This window comes from Lithobates pipiens, unplaced genomic scaffold (assembly GCF_037356315.1).
Source record: "Lithobates pipiens isolate NorthernLeopardFrog02 unplaced genomic scaffold, aLitPip1_a1.2 Scaffold_10, whole genome shotgun sequence".
Lineage (NCBI taxonomy): Eukaryota > Metazoa > Chordata > Amphibia > Anura > Ranidae > Lithobates > Lithobates pipiens.
The window spans coordinates 10,380,350-10,401,309 of record NW_027507686.1 but is presented as its reverse complement, the minus strand read 5'-3'; the positions used below and the strand labels follow the sequence as shown (position 1 = coordinate 10,401,309).

Sequence of the window (20,960 nt, the reverse complement as noted above, 5' to 3'; positions counted from 1 at the left end):
GCGGCAGACTGATGACATCATCTCAGCCTAGGCAAAGTAACTGAGATGATGTCATCAGTCTGCCGCAGGCAAGAGAAAACATTTCCTCAGTCTCCTCTCCCTCCAGCAATCAGACTGCAACATTATAACTTGATATCAAGCCACGAGGTAAGAGGCCGCAGCAAAGAGCTGACCTCCAAAAATAATCCATCCACATCTCCATGACCTGGTCGTCTATTTTGTATTGAAATGATCGATTGCTGTGTTTTTCTGCCTCCTTATAACATCCGCTGTAAGCTCCCGAATCTCTCCTTTTCCCCCTCACTTTTGTCAGTTTGGAAGGAGCTATGCACTAAAGTTGTGGTCATGTACAGTGCCCTTATATACATCACAGCACCCCCCCCCCTTTACAATAGAGCCCCCCTTTTACAACACAGCAACCCTTTTACAACACAGCACCCCCCTTTACAACACAGCACCCCTTTTATAACAGCACCCCCCTTTACACTACAGCCCCCCTTTTATAACAGCACCCCCCTTTACACTACAGCCCCCCTTTTATAACAGCACCCCCCTTTACACTACAGCCCCCCTTTTACAACACAGCACCCCCCTTTACAACACAGCACCGCCCTTTTTACAACACAGCACCTCCCTTTACACTACAGCCCCCCTTTTAAAACACAGCATCCCCTTTACAATACAGCCCCCTTTTTACAACACGGCACCCCTCTTTACAACACGGCACCCCCCCTTTACAATACAGCCCCCCCACCCTTTACAATACAGTGCACTCTTTCCATCATAGCACACCCTTTACAGACCCTTTTTTGTATACCGGTCCCCTTATAGTCCCCCAATCCTACCTTGCACCGCAGTTGGTGGGCGGGGTTTGTCTGGATGGGGCAGGACCACCCCATGTCCTGGTGGCAAGTATCCAGCTTAGAGGGTTGGGCGGACCCGCCCTCTGTGCTGGCGTGCTGTGCATCCTGCCTGCCAGCGGGGGCAGGGGAAGAAGGTTATCATCTGGGAGAGAACACCCAGGCTGCTGGGTGGTGGAGCCATGGTCTGGATAGGACTGTCATTCGGTCAAGTCGTGGCCCACCATTTAGTATTGACCGCTATATTCAGTGGGACCGAGACAGAGTGGTTACGTTCCTACACACAGTGGGATAAAGACTGGTGGCTACATTCCTACACACAGTGGGATAAAGACTGGTGGCTATGTTCCTACACACAGTGGGATAAAGACTGGTGGCTATGTTCCTACACACAGTGGGACCATGGAGAATGAAAACGGCCAAAGCTTTTTCTTTTGGTCATACTTTTCTCAGCAGACATGGCAAAGCCACTCCAGGCTCTTGAAGGTCTCCGACAATATTGTTGGGATCCACCCAGCTGCCTGATTGACTGCTGGCTCCAGAACTCAGCTGACAGCCAGAAAACAGCTTCACCCGCCCCCTCTCCAGCCCGGTCCTCTGGTGAACATTGGAGGAGCAGAACAGAGAGCGGTGACTGACAGTCACTGCTCTCCAATCCGAGAAGACTGAGAACCGAATGATCAGCGGTCACAGGATCGCTCATTTCTTGGGTTTTGCACCAACGTAGGACAGAGGCGAGTATGAATTTGTTTTTTTGTTTTTTTTTATATAAACTCCATATATTTCCTTTTAATATGATCACATTATAGGGTTGTCCCGATACCAAGCATTTGTACTCGTACTCGCACAAATGCTCCCAATGCCAGATCCGATACCTGGGAGAGATAAATAAAGCAACCCGGCGCAACGGAATGTCGGTGGGCGGAACAGCGGAAGTGACGCGCCGTATCGCAGTCAGCGGTTGGACATACCAAAGCCCATCTTGGTACACCCAGCAGCAGACATCTTGTTACACCCAGCCCATATAGTTCAGGCTGGGTGTAACAAGATGGCCACTGCTGCTTTTATGCGGCCGAGTGAAAGGAGTACCAAGATGGGCTGTCGCAGGCAGCCTTTCCTCATGGCATTTCAGTGCCTGCCCATCACTGAATAAAACGGGGAGTGGTAAAAACGTGACGTAACTTTGTATTCTTACCACCCTCACCTGCAAATGAGCACTTTAAAGCGCCAAAAGGAGCGGATTTTTCTGGTAATCGGGGCGTCTCATTTAGACCCCCGTTTTTCTGGCGCTATAGTGCTAAAAATGGCACCTGAAAAAAGCAAATCCATTCACTCGTGTGAAAGCCTGAGGGCTTTCACACTGGAGCGGTGCGTGGGCAGGACGTCAGAAAAAGACCCGCCAGCAGCTTCATTGTAGCGGTCAACTCACCGCTCCTCGACCACTGCTCACCATAGAAACCAATGGGGCAGCGCTGCGATACCGCTGGCAAAACGCCTCTCCGTTTTGCCGGCGGATTTAACCCCCTTTTCGGCTGCTAGCGGGAGGGGGGGATTTAAATAGCGCCACATTACCGCTGACGCCCCCGGGGCGGCACGGTGTGAAAAAGGCTCTTAGCAAAGTTTTCCGGGCTTCTGTCGAAAGACGTGTTTTCATTTGCGCAGAAAAATAAAGCGCGTTCCGGTAATGATGTATTAGCATTTCTCAAGTCATGTCTAAATCTAATCTGTGAATTAATTTTATCTCCTGGCTGAAACACCGATGGTGGGAGAGGAATAATTAAACTGTCGCTTCAATATGTTTCTCTGCAAATAGAACCTGGCTGCGCGTGTATCCGGAAAAAAAAAAAAGAAAAAAAAGCGCATACCTCCGGCAGAAAATAAATAAATAAAACGATTGTGCTAAATGTAAAAAAAAAAAAAAAAAAAAAAATACACAAAAATGTGCGGTTTTTCTCTGTTATAAAGGCTGGAATTAACACGTACAACTACTGCAGCGCTGTGGTTATCAGTGTGTCAGATGCTGCAATGGTATACTTGCTGAGATAAAATAATTACAGGATAGTCCACCTGTATAATGAGGTCTATAATGTTGTACATGATTCTCTGTGCGGCAAATCTTCTGACTTATTAAATGTGGAGGCCCATGGCGTCATACTTCCCTGTACAGAAACATTATTAGATGTAGGAGAAGGAGGACACATCCCACCATTCGTATCCCCCCCCCCACCATTCATACCTCCCCCCCATTCATACCTCCCCCCCATTTGTACCCACCACCAGTCGTACCCCCCCCCCCACCATTCATACCTTCCACCATTCACACTCTCCACCATTCGTACCCACTACCAGTCGTACCCTCCCCCCCACCATTGATACCTCCCCACCATTCGTACCCCCCCCCCCCCAACAGTCATACCTCCCACCATTCATACCTTCCCACCACCATTCATACCTCCCCCCATTCATACCCACCACCAGTCGTACCCCCCCACCCCCCCCACCATTCGTACCCACCACCAGTCATCCCCCCCCCCCCCCCACCATTTATACCTCCCACCATTCATACTCTCCACCATTCGTACCCACTACCAGTCGTACCCTCCCCCCACCATTCATACCTCCCCACCAGTCATACCTCCCACCATTCATACCTTCCCACCACCATTCATACCTCCCCCCATTCATACCCACCACCAGTCGTACCCCCCCACCCCCCCCCCACCATTTATACCTCCCCACCATTCGTACCCACCACCAGTCGTACCCTCCCCCCACCATTCATACCTCCCCACCATTCGTACCCCCCCCCCCCCACCAGTCATACCTCCCACCATTCATACCTTCCCACCACCATTCATACCTCCCCCCATTCATACCCACCACCAGTCGTACCCCCCCACCCCCCCCACCATTTATACCTCCCCCCATTCATACCCACCACCAGTCGTACCCCCCCCCCCTCCACCAGTTATACATCTCACCGTTCATACCTTCCCCACCACCATTCATACCCTCCACCATTCATACCCACCACCAGTCGTACCCCCCCCCCCACCATTCGTACCCACCACCAGTCGTACCCCCCCCCACCAGTCATACCTCCCACCATTCATACCTTCCCCGCCACCATTCATACCTCCCCCCATTTGTACTCTCCACCATTCAAATCGTATCCACCACCAGTCGTACCCCCTCCCCCAACATTCATACTCTCCACCATTCGTACCCACCACCAGTCGTACCCCCCCCCCCAACATTCATACTCTCCACCATTCGTACCCACCACCAGTCGTACCCTCCCCCCACCATTCATACCTCCCCACCATTCGTACCCCCCACCATTCATACCTTCCCACCACCATTCATACCTCCCCCAATTCTTACTCTCCACCTTTCATACCCACCACCAGTCGTATCCACCACCAGTCGTACCCCCCCCCCCACCATTCGTACCCACCACCAGTCGTACCCCCTCCACCAGTCATACCTCCCACCGTTCATACCTTCCCCTCCACCATTCATACCCACCACCAGTCGTATCCACCACCAGTTGTACCCCCCCCCACCATTCGTACCCACCACCAGTCGTACCCCCCCCCCCTCCACCAGTCATACCTCCCACCGTTCATACCTTCCGCTCCACCATTCATACCCACCACCAGTCGTATCCACCACCAGTCGTACCCCACCATTCGTACCCACCACCAGTCGTACCCCCCCCCCCCACCACTCATACCTCCCACCATTCATACCTTCCCACCACCATTCATACCTCCCCCCATTCATACCCACCACCAGTCATACCCCCCCACCATTCGTACCCACCACCAGTCATCCCCCCCCCCACCATTTATACTCTCCACCATTCGTACCCACTACCAGTCGTACCCTCCCCCCACCATTCATACCTCCCCACCATTCGTACCCCCCCCCCCCCACCAGTCATACCTCCCACCATTCATACCTTCCCACCACCATTCATACCTCCCCCCATTCATACCCACCACCAGTCGTACCCCCCCACCCCCCCCACCATTTATACCTCCCCACCATTCGTACCCACCACCAGTCGTACCCTCCCCCCACCATTCATACCTCCCCACCATTCGTACCCCCCCCCCCCACCAGTCATACCTCCCACCATTCATACCTTCCCACCACCATTCATACCTCCCCCCATTCATACCCACCACCAGTCGTACCCCCCCACCCCCCCCACCATTTATACCTCCCCACCATTCGTACCCACCACCAGTCGTACCCCCCCCCCTCCACCAGTTATACATCTCACCGTTCATACCTTCCCCACCACCATTCATACCCTCCACCATTCATACCCACCACCAGTCGTACCCCCCCCCCCACCATTCGTACCCACCACCAGTCGTACCCCCCCCCCCAACATTCATACTCTCCACCATTCGTACCCACCACCAGTCGTACCCCCCCCCCCCAACATTCATACTCTCCACCATTCGTACCCACCACCAGTCGTACCCTCCCCCCACCATTCATACCTCCCCACCATTCGTACCCCCCACCATTCATACCTTCCCACCACCATTCATACCTCCCCCAATTCGTACTCTCCACCTTTCATACCCACCACCAGTCGTATCCACCACCAGTCGTACCCCCCCCCCACCATTCGTACCCACCACCAGTCGTACCCCCTCCACCAGTCATACCTCCCACCGTTCATACCTTCCCCTCCACCATTCATACCCACCACCAGTCGTATCCACCACCAGTTGTACCCCCCCCCACCATTCGTACCCACCACCAGTCGTACCCCCCCCCTCCACCAGTCATACCTCCCACCGTTCATACCTTCCGCTCCACCATTCATACCCACCACCAGTCGTATCCACCACCAGTCGTACCCCACCATTCGTACCCACCACCAGTCGTACCCCCCCCCCCACCACTCATACCTCCCACCATTCATACCTTCCATCCACCATTCATACCTCGCCCCATTCATACCCACCACCAGTCGTACCCCCCCACCCCCCCCACCATTCGTACCCACCACCAGTCATCCCCCCCCCCCACCATTTATACCTCCCACCATTCATACTCTCCACCATTCGTACCCACTACCAGTCGTACCCTCCCCCCACCATTCATACCTCCCCACCATTCGTACCCCCCCCCCCCCACCAGTCATACCTCCCACCATTCATACCTTCCCACCACCATTCATACCTCCCCCCATTCATACCCACCACCAGTCGTACCCCCCCACCCCCCCCCCACCATTTATACCTCCCCACCATTCGTACCCACCACCAGTCGTACCCTCCCCCCACCATTCATACCTCCCCACCATTCGTACCCCCCCCCCCCACCAGTCATACCTCCCACCATTCATACCTTCCCACCACCATTCATACCTCCCCCCATTCATACCCACCACCAGTCGTACCCCCCCACCCCCCCCACCATTTATACCTCCCCACCATTCGTACCCACCACCAGTCGTACCCCCCCCCTCCACCAGTTATACATCTCACCGTTCATACCTTCCCCACCACCATTCATACCCTCCACCATTCATACCCACCACCAGTCGTACCCCCCCCCCCCACCATTCGTACCCACCACCAGTCGTACCCCCCCCCCCCACCAGTCATACCTCCCACCATTCATACCTTCCCCGCCACCATTCATACCTCCCCCCATTTGTACTCTCCACCATTCAAATCGTATCCACCACCAGTCGTACCCCCCTCCCCCAACATTCATACTCTCCACCATTCGTACCCACCACCAGTCGTACCCCCCCCCCCCCCCAACATTCATACTCTCCACCATTCGTACCCACCACCAGTCGTACCCTCCCCCCACCATTCATACCTCCCCACCATTCGTACCCCCCACCATTCATACCTTCCCACCACCATTCATACCTCCCCCAATTCGTACTCTCCACCTTTCATACCCACCACCAGTCGTATCCACCACCAGTCGTACCCCCCCCCCACCATTCGTACCCACCACCAGTCGTACCCCCTCCACCAGTCATACCTCCCACCGTTCATACCTTCCCCTCCACCATTCATACCCACCACCAGTCGTATCCACCACCAGTTGTACCCCCCCCCACCATTCGTACCCACCACCGGTCGTACCCCCCCCCCCTCCACCAGTCATACCTCCCACCGTTCATACCTTCCGCTCCACCATTCATACCCACCACCAGTCGTATCCACCACCAGTCGTACCCCACCATTCGTACCCACCACCAGTCGTACCCCCCCCCCCCCCACCACTCATACCTCCCACCATTCATACCTCCCCCCATTTGTACTCTCCACCATTTAAATCGTATCCACCACCAGTCGTACCCCCCCCCCCCCACCATTCATACTCTCCACCATTCGTACCCACCACCAGTCGTACCCTCCCCCCACCATTCATACCTCCCCCCATTAGTACTCTCCACCTTACTTTCTGGAATTCTTCTTCCCTTAGCTGGAGCATGCAGGAAAGGGGGGGGGGGAGGGGGGTTGTGCTTAGCTGAGAAAACTCCTCCTCCTTTCCTGAAGACTCCTGGGATGTATGACATGATTTGCCTAGGCCAGAAACCAGGAAACAACTGAAGAAATGTAAACAAAAAAAAAAAAAACTGTTTTAACCACTTGCCTACCGGGCACTTACACCCCCATTCCTGCCCAGGCCAATTTTCAGCTTTCATTGCTCTCACACTTTGAATGACAATTGCGCGGTCATGCTACACTGTACCCAAATGAATTTTTTTTTATTTTTGGCAGACAGAGCTTTCTTTTGTTGGTATTTAACCACTTGCCGACCGCCCGCCGTCATTAAATGGCGGCTGTTTGAAGAGGAATACCGCTTATCTTTTTCTTCAGCGGGCAGTCCGCTTTCAGATAAAAGTGCTCCCAGCAAGATCACTTTTATCGGTGGTGGGGGAGGGGGCCACCCAACCACCACTTACCGGAGTCATCAGTAGCGGCGGAGACGTTCGTGCCCTCTTCCCTCCACACCATGTCACTCCCGTCCAATGCTCTTAAAGGGGGAATTTTTTTTTGTAAAAAAATAAATAAAAAAACAAAACAAAAAAAAAACACTTTTTTTGTTAATTGCATATTAGTGTAAATGTGAGATGTGGGGTCTTTTTGACCCCCAGAGCTCACATTAAAGAGGTCCTGTCATGCTTTTTTTTTTCTATTACAAAGGATGTTTACATTCCTTGTAACAGGAATAAAAAGTAACCGAATATTTTTTTTTTTTTTTTGAAAGTACAGTGTAAAAATAAAAAGTAAAATAAATAAGAAAAAAAAAATAAAAAATGTAAAAGCCTTCTGTCCCTCCAAGCTCACGTGCAGAAGCGAACGCATACGTAAGTCGCTCCCGCATATGAAAACGCTGTTCAAACCACACAAGTGAGGCATCGCCGCGATCGTTAGAGCGAGAGCAATAATTCTAGACCTCCTCTGTAACTCAAAACATGCAACCTGTAGAAATTTTTAAACGTCGCTTATGGAAGTTTTTAAGGGTCAAAGTTTGTCACCATTCCACGAGCGGGGCGCAATTTTGAAGAGCGACATGTTGTGTATCAATTTACTCGGCGTAACATTATCTTCCACAATACAGTATATATAAAAAAAAAATAATTAGGCTAACTTTACTGTCGTCTTATTTTTTAATTTAAAAAAAAGTGTATTCTTTTCCAAAAACATTGCGCTTGTGAGACCGCTGCGCAAATGCATTGCGACATAAATATTGCAACGTCCGCCATTTTATTCTCTAGGGTGTCTGAAAAAAAAAAAATGAAAATTATAAAACGTTTGGGGGTTCAAAGTAATTTTCTAGCATAAGAAAATAAAAAAAATTATTTTAACTTGTAAATACCAAATCTCAAAATGAGGATCTGTCCTTAAGTGGTTAATCACCGCTGGGTTTTTAATTTCAAATTTTTAAAATTCAAAAAAAAAAAAAAAAAAAAAAAAAAAAAAGGAAAAACTTTTTCATAGTTTGTTATAACATTTTGCAAACAGGTAATTTTTGCACAGGCACGTCCATAGACGCCCTCCCGGCATTGTAAGCTTTCGGCGATAGCGTGGGCAGAACAGAAATCCCCCAAAAGTTTCCGCCCCCTGGAATGGTTGGCCTTGGTACACACACACACACACAGGATGAAATGGCAATTAAAGGTTAATGTCCCACATCTGTGGCTTTTTGAATTGCAATTCGTCTCTGTGTATAAAAATGAGTTTGTTATCTCTCACATAGATGCACTGAGCAGACTAGAAACCGAGCCATGGAGAGAAAAGAAGAACTGTGAAAAGACCTGTGTAACAAGGTAATGGAACTTTATTAAGATAGAAAAGGATATAAAAAAAATATATCGAAAGCCTTGGATATGCCAGTCACTACTGTTCAATTACTTTTTAAGAAAAGTGGAAAATTTGGAGATCTCTTGATACCAAGCCAAGCTCAGGTAGACATAGAAAGATTGCCGCCACAACTGGCATAAAAATTGTTTGGGAAATCCAAAGGTCAGGAGAAATACAGGCTGCTCTGAAAAAAATAAAATAAAATAGGGTGTGGTTATTTCAAGGAGCACAACACTTGAACAAAAATTGGCTGTTTGGTTGAGTTGCCAGAAAGAAGACATTACTGTGCCAATGCCACAAAAAAGCCCAGGTTACAATATGCCCGGCAACACCTTGGCACGCCCCATAGCTTCCAGCACAATGTAATCTGGAGAGACGAGACCAAAATAGAGCTTTATGGTCAACCATAAACGCATGTTTGGAGAGGAAGAATGCCATCCCCACTGTGAAGCACGGTGGTGGCTCACTGATGTTTTGGGGGGGAGGGGGGGAGCTCTAAAAGGGATGTGAAATATTGATGAGAAGATGAATGCAGCAGGTTATCAGAAGATACTGGCCGACAAATTGCATTCCTCTGTATAAAAGCTGTGCATGGAACGTTCTTGGATTTTCCAGCATGACAATGACACCAAGCACAAGGCCAAGGTGACCCTCCAGTGGTTACGGCAGAAAAAAAGGAGAAGGTTCTGGAGAGGTTATCACAGTCCCCTGAACCCAAAATCATCGAGCCGCTCTGGGGAGATGTCAAATGTACAGTTCAAGCAGAACAACCAAAGACTTGGCATGACCTGGAGGCATTTTTGCCAAGACGAATGGGCATCTCTACCACCTGCAAGAACTCAGAGCCTCACAGACAACTATTACAGAAGACGGGCGCTATCATCGATGCTAAAGGGGGCAATATACAGTATTAAGACCTCATTTCTGGTATTATTATGATATAAAAAAGGAGGCAAATATCTACGTGATAATAAATGGCTTCATATGATCACTATCCTTAACCACTTCAATACCGGGCGCTCCCCCCCCCCCCGGCCAATTTTCAGCTTTCAGAACTGTCGCACTTTGAATGACAATTGTCAAGTGGCACTGTACCCATATGACATTTTTATCTTTTGTTCCCCACAAATATAGATTTCTTTTGGTGGTATTCGATCACCGCTGGCTTTTTTATTTTTTTGTGCTACAAATAAAAAAAAGACAAAGTTTTTAAAAAAAACTTTTTTGCTTTGTTTCTGTTATAAAGTTTTGTAAAAAAGTTTTCGCCTTCACTGATGGGCACTGATGAGGTGGCACCAATATGCAGCACTGATGAGGGGGCACTCATATGCAGCACTGATGAGGAGGCACTCATATGCAGCACTGATATGCAACACTGATGGCCACTGATGAGGAGGCACTCATATGCAGCACTGATGGGCACTGATGAGGAGGCACTCATATGCAACACCGATGGGCACTGATGAGGCGGCACCAATATGCAGCACTGATATGCAACACTGATGGGCACTGATATGGAGGCACTGATATGCAGCACTGATGGGCACTGATGAGGAGGCACTCCTATGCAGCACTAATATGCACCACTGATGGGCACTGATGGGGAGGCACTCCTATGCAGCACTGACATGCACCACTGATGGGCACTGATGAGGCGGCACCAATATGCAACACTGATGAGGAGGCACTCATATGCAGCACTGATGGGCACTGATGAGGCGGCACCAATATGCAGCACTGATATGCAACACTGATGGGCACAGATATGCAGCACTGATGGGCACAGATGAGGAGGCACTCCTATGCAGCACTAATATGCACCACTGATGGGGAGGCACTCCTATGCAGCACTGACATGCACCACTGATGGGCACTGATGAGACGGCCCAATATGCAACACTGATGAGGAGGCACTCATATGCAGCACTGATGGGCACTAATGAGGAGGCACGCATATGCAGCACTGATAAAGAGGCACTCATATGCAGCACTGAAGCGACACGGATATGCAGCACTGATGGGCAATGATGAGGTGGCACCAATATGCAGCACTGATGAGGTGGCACAGATATGCAGCACTGATAGGAAGCATGGATGAGGAAACAATGACAGGCATTACTGATGGGCATTAACTGGTCTTATTGATGGGCACTGACTGGCATCACACGTGGGTTCAGGTGGGCACTGATTGGTATTACTAGCAGGCATCACTGGTGGGGCACTGATTATGAGTGCAAACCCCCCCTGTCAGGAGAGCCACTGATTGGCTCTCCTCTACCCGCGCCTTCTTTGTCAGCGTGAAAGCGATAAACAGCACTTCCTGGTTACCATGTGGTCAGCTGTGATTGGACACAGCTGATCACGTGGTAAAGCACCTACCTCATAGGCTCGTTACCCAGATCGGAGATGTGGTGTTGGACCAACATGCTGCCCTTCGTACCCCGGGGGGCGCACACGAGCGGCTTATCCTGCTGGATGTCAGTCGGGAGAACTGATCTCCGCTGCGGTCGCCATTCTGCTATAGGCCGGGTGGGACGTGCAAGATCGGTCATATTTTCAATATCAAAATGTCACAACTTCTGCCAGGGTATGCAAACTTTTGAGCATGACTAAGTAGAGCAGTGTGATGATGTCACTGCGACTTTCACAAGGTAATATCTGGGTTTGCAGACACGGAGCGGCTTCATATCCTTTATGGTTGAGGAATAAAACATTGGTATGCTCGGAGTTCAGAGCACATTTAGGATGTAATGACTTGATCTGTACCAGACACCAGTGTGATGTCACACGGCGGTGAGAGCGATCGGGGGAGTTGGTATGTGACGCCGGCTGCATGTTTTCAGATTTGGCCGTCCTGAGACGATCGCTCCCAGAACCCCCTCCCCCCCTCTAATCTGATCAGGTATTCTTGAAGCGATTAGCCTACTTGTTGCAAATCTGCTAAACCACAGCGATTACACAGAGAGCGAGATTATTGATGGCCCCCGGGCGGCGCTCACACCGAGATGTCTTCTTCCTGGTGATCGTGTCATCCACAGACAGCCATGTGCTCCGCCACGGCAAAGAGGAAACCATCGCAAAACATTATCAAAACATCCGCCTTCCCCTCAGCAGAGGGAAGTGAGAGCTGTGCTGGGAGATCCGCTGACAGGACCACACACCAGACACCCGCAGAGATACAACGCGACACACACCAGAGATACAATGTAACACACCAGACACCCGCAGAGATACAACGCGACACACACCAGAGATACAATGTAACACACCAGACACCTGCAGAGATACAACGCGACACACACCAGAGATACAATGTAACACACCAGAGACCCGCAGAGATACAACGCGACACACACCAGAGATACAATGTAACACACCAGACACCCGCAGAGATACAACGCGACACACACCAGAGATACAATGTAACACACCAGAGACCCGCAGAGATACAACGCGACACACACCAGAGATACAATGTAACACACCAGACACCCGCAGAGATACAACGCGACACACACCAGAGATACAATGTAACACACCAGACACCCGCAGAGATACAATGTAACACACCAGAGATACAATGTAACACACCAGACACCCGCAGAGATACAATGTAACACACCAGAGATACAATGTAACACACCAGAGATACAATGTAACACACCAGACACCCGCAGAGATACAATGTAACACACCAGAGATGCAATGTAACACACCAGAGATACAATGTAACACACCAGAGATACAATGTAACACACCAGACACCCGCAGAGATACAAAGCGACACACCAGGGAGATACAATGCGACACACCAGAGACCAGGAGAGATACAATGTAACAGAGCAGAGATCAGGAGAGATACATTGTATCTCTCCTGATCTCTGCTCTGTTACATTGTATCTCTCCTGGTGTGTTACATTGTATCTCTCCTGATCTCTGCTCTGTTACATTGTATCTCTCCTGATCTCTGCTCTGTTACATTGTATCTCTCCTGATCTCTGCTCTGTTACATTGTATCTCTCCTGATCTCTGCTCTGTTACATTGTATCTCTGCTCTGTTACATTGTATCTCTCCTGATCTCTGCTCTGTTACATTGTATCTCTGCTCTGTTACATTGTATCTCTCCTGATCTCTGCTCTGTTACATTGTATCTCTGCTCTGTTACATTGTATCTCTCCTGATCTCTGCTCTGTTACATTGTATCTCTGCTCTGTTACATTGTATCTCTCCTGATCTCTGCTCTGTTACATTGTATCTCTCCTGATCTCTGCTCTGTTACATTGTATCTCTGCTCTGTTACATTGTATCTCTCCTGATCTCTGCTCTGTTACATTGTATCTCTCCTGATCTCTGCTCTGTTACATTGTATCTCTCCTGGTGTGTTACATTGTATCTCTCCTGATCTCTGCTCTGTTACATTGTATCTCTCCTGATCTCTGCTCTGTTACATTGTATCTCTCCTGATCTCTGCTCTGTTACATTGTATCTCTCCTGATCTCTGCTCTGTTACATTGTATCTCTGCTCTGTTACATTGTATCTCTCCTGATCTCTGCTCTGTTACATTGTATCTCTGCTCTGTTACATTGTATCTCTCCTGATCTCTGCTCTGTTACATTGTATCTCTCCTGATCTCTGCTCTGTTACATTGTATCTCTGCTCTGTTACATTGTATCTCTCCTGATCTCTGCTCTGTTACATTGTATCTCTCCTGATCTCTGCTCTGTTACATTGTATCTCTCCTGATCTCTGCTCTGTTACATTGTATCTCTCCTGGTGTGTTACATTGTATCTCTCCTGATCTCTGCTCTGTTACATTGTATCTCTCCTGATCTCTGCTCTGTTACATTGTATCTCTGCTCTGTTACATTGTATCTCTCCTGATCTCTGCTCTGTTACATTGTATCTCTGCTCTGTTACATTGTATCTCTCCTGATCTCTGCTCTGTTACATTGTATCTCTGCTCTGTTACATTGTATCTCTCCTGATCTCTGCTCTGTTACATTGTATCTCTCCTGATCTCTGCTCTGTTACATTGTATCTCTGCTCTGTTACATTGTATCTCTCCTGATCTCTGCTCTGTTACATTGTAAGAGAGCAGAGATCAGGTGAGAGGAGATACAATGTAACATAGTGGAGACCAGGAGAGATACAATGTAAGAGAGCAGAGATCAGGTGAGAGGAGATACAATGTAACAGTTTTGACAGTGGGGAATGTTTGTGGGTCTCTGAACACAGAGTGCATTCTGGGAGCAGCACACATGACTGACATCCTGGAAGCAGCACCTGTGTCCATGCAGGTGTTACATCCCAAATAATACAGTAATTCCAGGTGATGGGAATGGAAGTGTTCTGAGCACTGAATGCCGGAAATAGAAGAACTCAGGGTGTTGCAGATCGGGATTGGTGGCACTCCGCACATTAGCGGTGGCGGCACTCCGCACATTAGCGGTGGCGGCACTCCAGGCACGGCATGCTGACAATAGTGCTATCCCAGGTATCAAGAAGAGCAGTTCTGTGGGCATTGCATTGCAGGAATAGTGGGCACTCCGGTATTATGTGTGGCTCTGATCAGTGCTGGGAGGATAGTAATCGGCACACCCGCTCCAGGGCTCAGGTCGTCCTTTCCACAGCCCAAACAGGATCAAATGAAATCGAAGCATAAAGGAGTCGGCACTTCTGGAGATAAAGTCCTGATAATGTTTATTCTGATATGACTGTGTACAAAGCGGTGAGGGCCGACGCGTCTGTGATCAAGGCTGCCGCCGAAACGCGTTGGCCCTCACTGTTTTGTACACAGTCATATCAGAATAAACATTATCAGGACTTTATCTCCAGAAGTGCCGACTCCTTTATGCTTCGATTTCACCCGGGTATTATGTAGTGGGAATGTCGGTACTCCGGGGATAGGGAACGTCGGTACTCTGGATATTGGATCGGGAATGGCGGTACTCCAGGGATAAGGAACGGCAGTACTCCGGATATTGGATCGGGAACATCAGTACTCTGGGGATCGGGAATGTCGGTACTCCAGATATTGGATCGGGAACGTCAGTATTTGGGGATTTACACGCCGGGAAAAGAGGAAGTATTATGAATAGAGGGCGGTGAGCGTTGCATGCTGGGATCAGTACTCAGGTCACTATGTAGTGGGGACAGCGGGACTCCGGGTACTGGGGAGAGCCCTGTGTGCTGGGACTTGTAGTCCTCCAGTGTTGTGACTCTGGCGGCTCTCCTGTCACGTGCTGTGCGCTCAGCCTGGCCCCGCCTCCCCCCGGGGGTTACCTTGTTCTGCTCCTCCTGCAGTCGGGTCACCTCCCTGGAGCTGTACGGCCTCCCCCCCTCCTCCGGGCGCTCCATGTTCCGCCCACCCCGGGGCTCCTCACACTCTCCGGACGGAGGCCCGTGACGTCATCATCGCGCGAGACCCAGCGAGGAACGCATGGACTGTCCCACGTGGAGGCTGGGGGCGGGGCAGCTGCGTAGCAACGCTGCCTGGCAACGGTACACAGCCTGACACGCCCACCCGGGAGAGCACAGGGCTGCCAATCAGAGTACGCCACCCTTCCTGCGAACCACGCCCCTCTGTCACTGTTCATGGCATAGGTCATTCTGTACACCCCACCCCCATATATGACCCTATACACCCCATATATCACCCTATACACCCCATAGATCAACCTATACACCCCATATATCACCCTTTACACCCCATATATCACCTTATACACCCCATATATCACCTTATACACCCCATATATCACCCTATACACCACACACACCCCATATATAACCCTATACACCCCATATATCACCCTTTACACCCCATATATCACACTATACACCCCATATATCACCCCATCCCCATATATCACCCTATACACCCCATATATCACCCCACCCCCATATATCACCCTTTACACCCCATATATCACCCTATACACCCCATATATAGCCCCACCCCCATAGATCACCCTATACACACCATAGATCAACCTATACACCCCACACACCCCATATATCACCTTATACACCCCACACACCCCATATATCACCTTATACACCACACCCCATATATCACCCTATACACCACACACACACCCCATATATCACCCTATACACCACACACACCCCGTATATCACCCTATACACCCCTCTATACATCCCACACCCCATATATCACCCTATACACCCCATATATCACCCCACCCCCATATATCACCCTTTATACCCCATATATCACCCTATACACACACCATATATCACCCTATACACACCATATATCACCCCACCCCCATATATCACCCTTTCCACCCCATATATCACCCTATACACACCATATATCACCCTATACACACCATATATCACCCCACCCCCATATATCACACTATACACACCATAGATAAACCTATACACCACATAGATCAACCTATACACCCCACAAACCCCATATATCACCCTATACACCCCACACACCCTATACACCCCACACACCCCATATATCACCCTATACACCACATGCACCTCATATATCACCCTATACACCACACACTCCCCATATATCACCCTATACACCCCACACCCCCCATATATCACCCTATACACTGCACACATTCCGTATATCACCCTATACACCCCTCTATACATCCCACATACCACCTTATACACCACATACATTACCCTATACACCCCACATACCACTTTATACACACCATATATCACCCTATATACCCCACATACCACCTTATTCACCCCATATATCACCCTATACACCCAATATATCACCCAACCCCCATATATCACCCTGTACACCCCATATATCATCCTATACACCCCACACCCCTCTGTTCACCCATATATCACTCTATACACCCCACACACCTCTGTATACACATTAATCACCCTATAGATTCCACACCTCTCTGTACATCCATATATCACCCTATACACTCCACACCCCTCTGTTCACCCATATATCACCCTATACACCCCACACACCTCTGTTCACCCATATATCACCCTATACACCCCACACACCTCTGTTCACCCATATATCACCCTATACACCCCACACACCTCTGTACACCCATATATCATCCTATACACCCCACACTCCTCTGTTCACCCTAGGGCTGAAACGATTAATCGACATCATCGATAATAATCGATAATGAAAATCGTTGTCAACGATTTTCATTATCGATTAGTCGGTCCGCACCATGTGATCCGCGGAGCGGTCCGTGGCTGCGGCCTTAGAAAAGGCCACGGCTTCAGCCTAGCTCCGGAGCTGGCCGCCATCTTGGCACACCCGGCGGCGGTGTTGTATTGTAACCCCGTCACTTCCGGTGCGGCACTTCCGGTGCGGCTCTGTTGTAGTGTCATATTTTGCTGCCTATCACAGAATGCTACGGAAGTGACGTTGCCGCCAGAAATTGCGTACTGCGCATGCGCATAGCGTTCCAAACACTCGTGCCGTGCGTTCCAACATAGTTTCGGCAATACAGTTCAGCGAAACCATCACAAAATGTTACGGAAGTGATGTTACACACAACACAAACACTGGGCCGTGCGTTACAACACTAATACTTCCCTTGTTACCTAGTATTATTTACCAACCATGCTGAGCTACGTGCCGTGTTAGGTTCTGCATTGCTGGGACTTGTAGTGCCTATCCTGAGCTACATGCTTCAATGTTCAGTGTCCTCATCCTTATCCCTGTGCTTCAATGTTCAGTGTCCTCATCCTTATCCCTGTGCTTCAATGTTCAGTGTCCTCATCCCTATCCCCCTGCTTCAATGTTCAGTGTCCTCATCCCTATCCCCGGGCTTCAATGTTCAGTGTCCTCATCCCTATCCCCATGCTTCAATGTTCAGTGTCCTCATCCCTATCCCCATGCTTCAATGTTCAGTGTCCTCATCGAAGCAGGGGGATAAGGATGAGGACACTGAACATTGAAGCCCGGGGATAGGGATGAGGACACTGAACATTGAAGCCCGGGGATAGGGATGAGGACACTGAACATTGAAGCCCGGGGATAGGGATGAGGACACTGAACATTGAAGCAGGGGGATAGGGATGAGGACACTGAACATTGAAGCACAGGGATAAGGATGAGGACACTGAACATTGAAGCACAGGGATAAGGATGAGGACACTGAACATTGAAGCCCGGGGATAGGGATGAGGACACTGAACATTGAAGCAGGGGGATAGGGATGAGGACACTGAACATTGAAGCACAGGGATAAGGATGAGGACACTGAACATTGAAGCACAGGGATAAGGATGAGGACACTGAACATTGAAGCTCGGGGGTAGGGATGAGGAGACTGAACATTGAAGCTCGGGGATAAGGATGAGGAGACTGAACATTGAAGCTCGGGGATAAGGATGAGGACACTGCACATTGAAGCCCGGGGATAGGGATGAGGACACTGAACATTGAAGCACAGGGATAAGGATGAGGACACTGAACATTGAAGCAGGTAGCTCAGGATAGGCACTACAAGTCCCAGCAATGCAGAACCTAACACGGCACGTAGCTCAGCATGGTTGGTAAATAATAGTAGGTAACAAGGGAAGTATTAGTGTTGTAACGCACGGCCCAGTGTTTGTGTTGTGTTTAACATCACTTCCGTAACATTATGTGATGGTTTTGCTGAACCGTATTGCCGAAACTATGTTGGAACGCACGGCGCGAGTGTTTGGAACGCTATGCGCATGCGCAGTAAGCAATTTCTGGCGGCAACGTCACTTCCGCAGCATCCTGTGATAGGCAGCAAAATATGACACTACACCATCACTGAAACAGCTGACGGCGGCCCTTTACCGCGCATGCGCCACTTCAATGCTATTAACAGCGCATGCGCAGGATATTTCTTTAGCGGCAGAGAAAAAGTATGGACTGAAGTGGGCGGAGACTTGCGGGCGGAGTTGGACAGATAACAGAAAAAAGGGGGTTTGCGCTATGGATAAGCTGCAAAAGAGCGGTGGATATAAGAGGGCTGCCACTACCCCAGGCTCGCAACAAAAAGTTGGAACAGTATACCAATGTTATAAATACAGGTAGTAAAAGCGCTCTACTCTGATGTTTTATAACCCCAGGAAATGTAAAATATACAAAAATTAAAATGAAATTAGTGGGTGTGTTTTTGTAAAATCTGTGCAAAGTGCAAATCTTGTTAATTATTGTATCTGCACAATTTAAATTCAATTGCGACAAGCGTTCTTTCATATATATATTTTTAATAGTATTGGCTTTTTTATTTAGTCATTGTGCACTCTGAGATATATATTCATCACGTGGTATAATTTATAGATCAACATTTGATAATTGATTCATTTTTACATTGTGCGTTTATTTTTCACATTGTGCGTTTTTTTAAAATATGATTTTATCCGATTAATCGATTAATCGAAAAAATAATCGGCCGATTAATCGATTATGGAAATAATCGTTAGTTGCAGCCCTAGTTCACCCATATATCACCCTATACACCCCACATCTCTCTGTACATCCATATATCACCCTATACACCCCACACCCCTCTGTTCACCCATATATCACCCTGTGCACCCTACACCCCTCTGACCACAATATTCCCTGATGGCAGTGACCTCTTTCAGCACAATATTGCACCCCGTCACACTGCAAGAATAGTTTGAGTAACACAACAACAAGTTAGAGGTGTTGACTTGGCCTCCAAATTCTCCAGATCTTAATCCATTCCAGCATCTGTCGGATGTGCTGTGAAAAAAGTCTGACCCATGGAGGCCCCACCTCTTACAGGATTTGAAGGATCTGCTACCGACGGCTTGGTGCCAGGTACCGCAGGATACCTTCAGAGGTCTGGTGGAGTCCATGCCTCGATGGGTGAGGGCAAAAGGGGACCTACTCAATATTAGGTGGGTGATCATAGAGTTATGGCTGATCAGTGTATATCATCCTATACACTGCATACACACCACACGTTACCTTATACACCCACATACTGTATATCTCTGTACATCCCATACACCCCACATATAACCCTGTACATCCCATACACCCCACACCCTGTACATCCCATACACCCCACATATAACCCTGTACATCCCATACACCCCATACCCTGTACATCCCATACACCCCACACCCTGTACATCCCATACACCCCACATATAACCCTGTACATCCAATACACCCCACATATAACCCTGTGCATCCCATACCCCCCACATATAACCCTGTACATCCCATATACCCCATACCCTGTACATCCCATACACCCCATACCCTGTATATCCCATACACCCCACACCCTGTACATCCCATACACCCCACATATAACCCTGTACATCCAATAAACCCCACATATAACCCTGTGCATCCCATACCCCCCACATATAACCCTGTACATCCCATACACCCCATACCCTGTACATCCCATACACCCCACATATAACCCTGTACATCCCATACACCCCACATATAACCCTGTACATCCAATACACCCCACATATAACCCTGTACATCCCATACACCCCACATATAACTCTGTACATCCCATACACCCCACACCCTGTACATCCCATACACCCCACATATAACCCTGTACATCCCATACACCCCACATATAACCCTGTACATCCCATACCCCCCACATATAACCCTGTACATTCCATACACCCCATACCCTGTACATCCCATACACCCCACACCCTGTACATCCCATACACCCCACATATAACCCTGTACA

The 20,960-nt window shown here is 49.1% G+C and overlaps 1 protein-coding gene across 2 annotated transcripts in view; it reads right to left on the bottom strand.

Moving 5' to 3' along the window:
- The window catches only part of URI1 (URI1 prefoldin like chaperone), a 157,390-nt gene extending 141,726 nt beyond the window's left edge, over positions 1-15,664 (bottom strand). Inside the window, exon 1 of one of the 2 annotated variants that reach the window (XM_077451523.1) lies at positions 15,508-15,664. In XM_077451523.1, the coding sequence (XP_077307649.1) occupies positions 15,508-15,582 (75 nt within the window). In that variant the 5' untranslated portion in view covers positions 15,583-15,664. The remainder of the gene's footprint in view (positions 1-15,507) is intronic. The other variant, XM_077451531.1, reaches the window with a different exon arrangement.
- Positions 15,665-20,960: the final 5,296 nt, after the last annotated feature.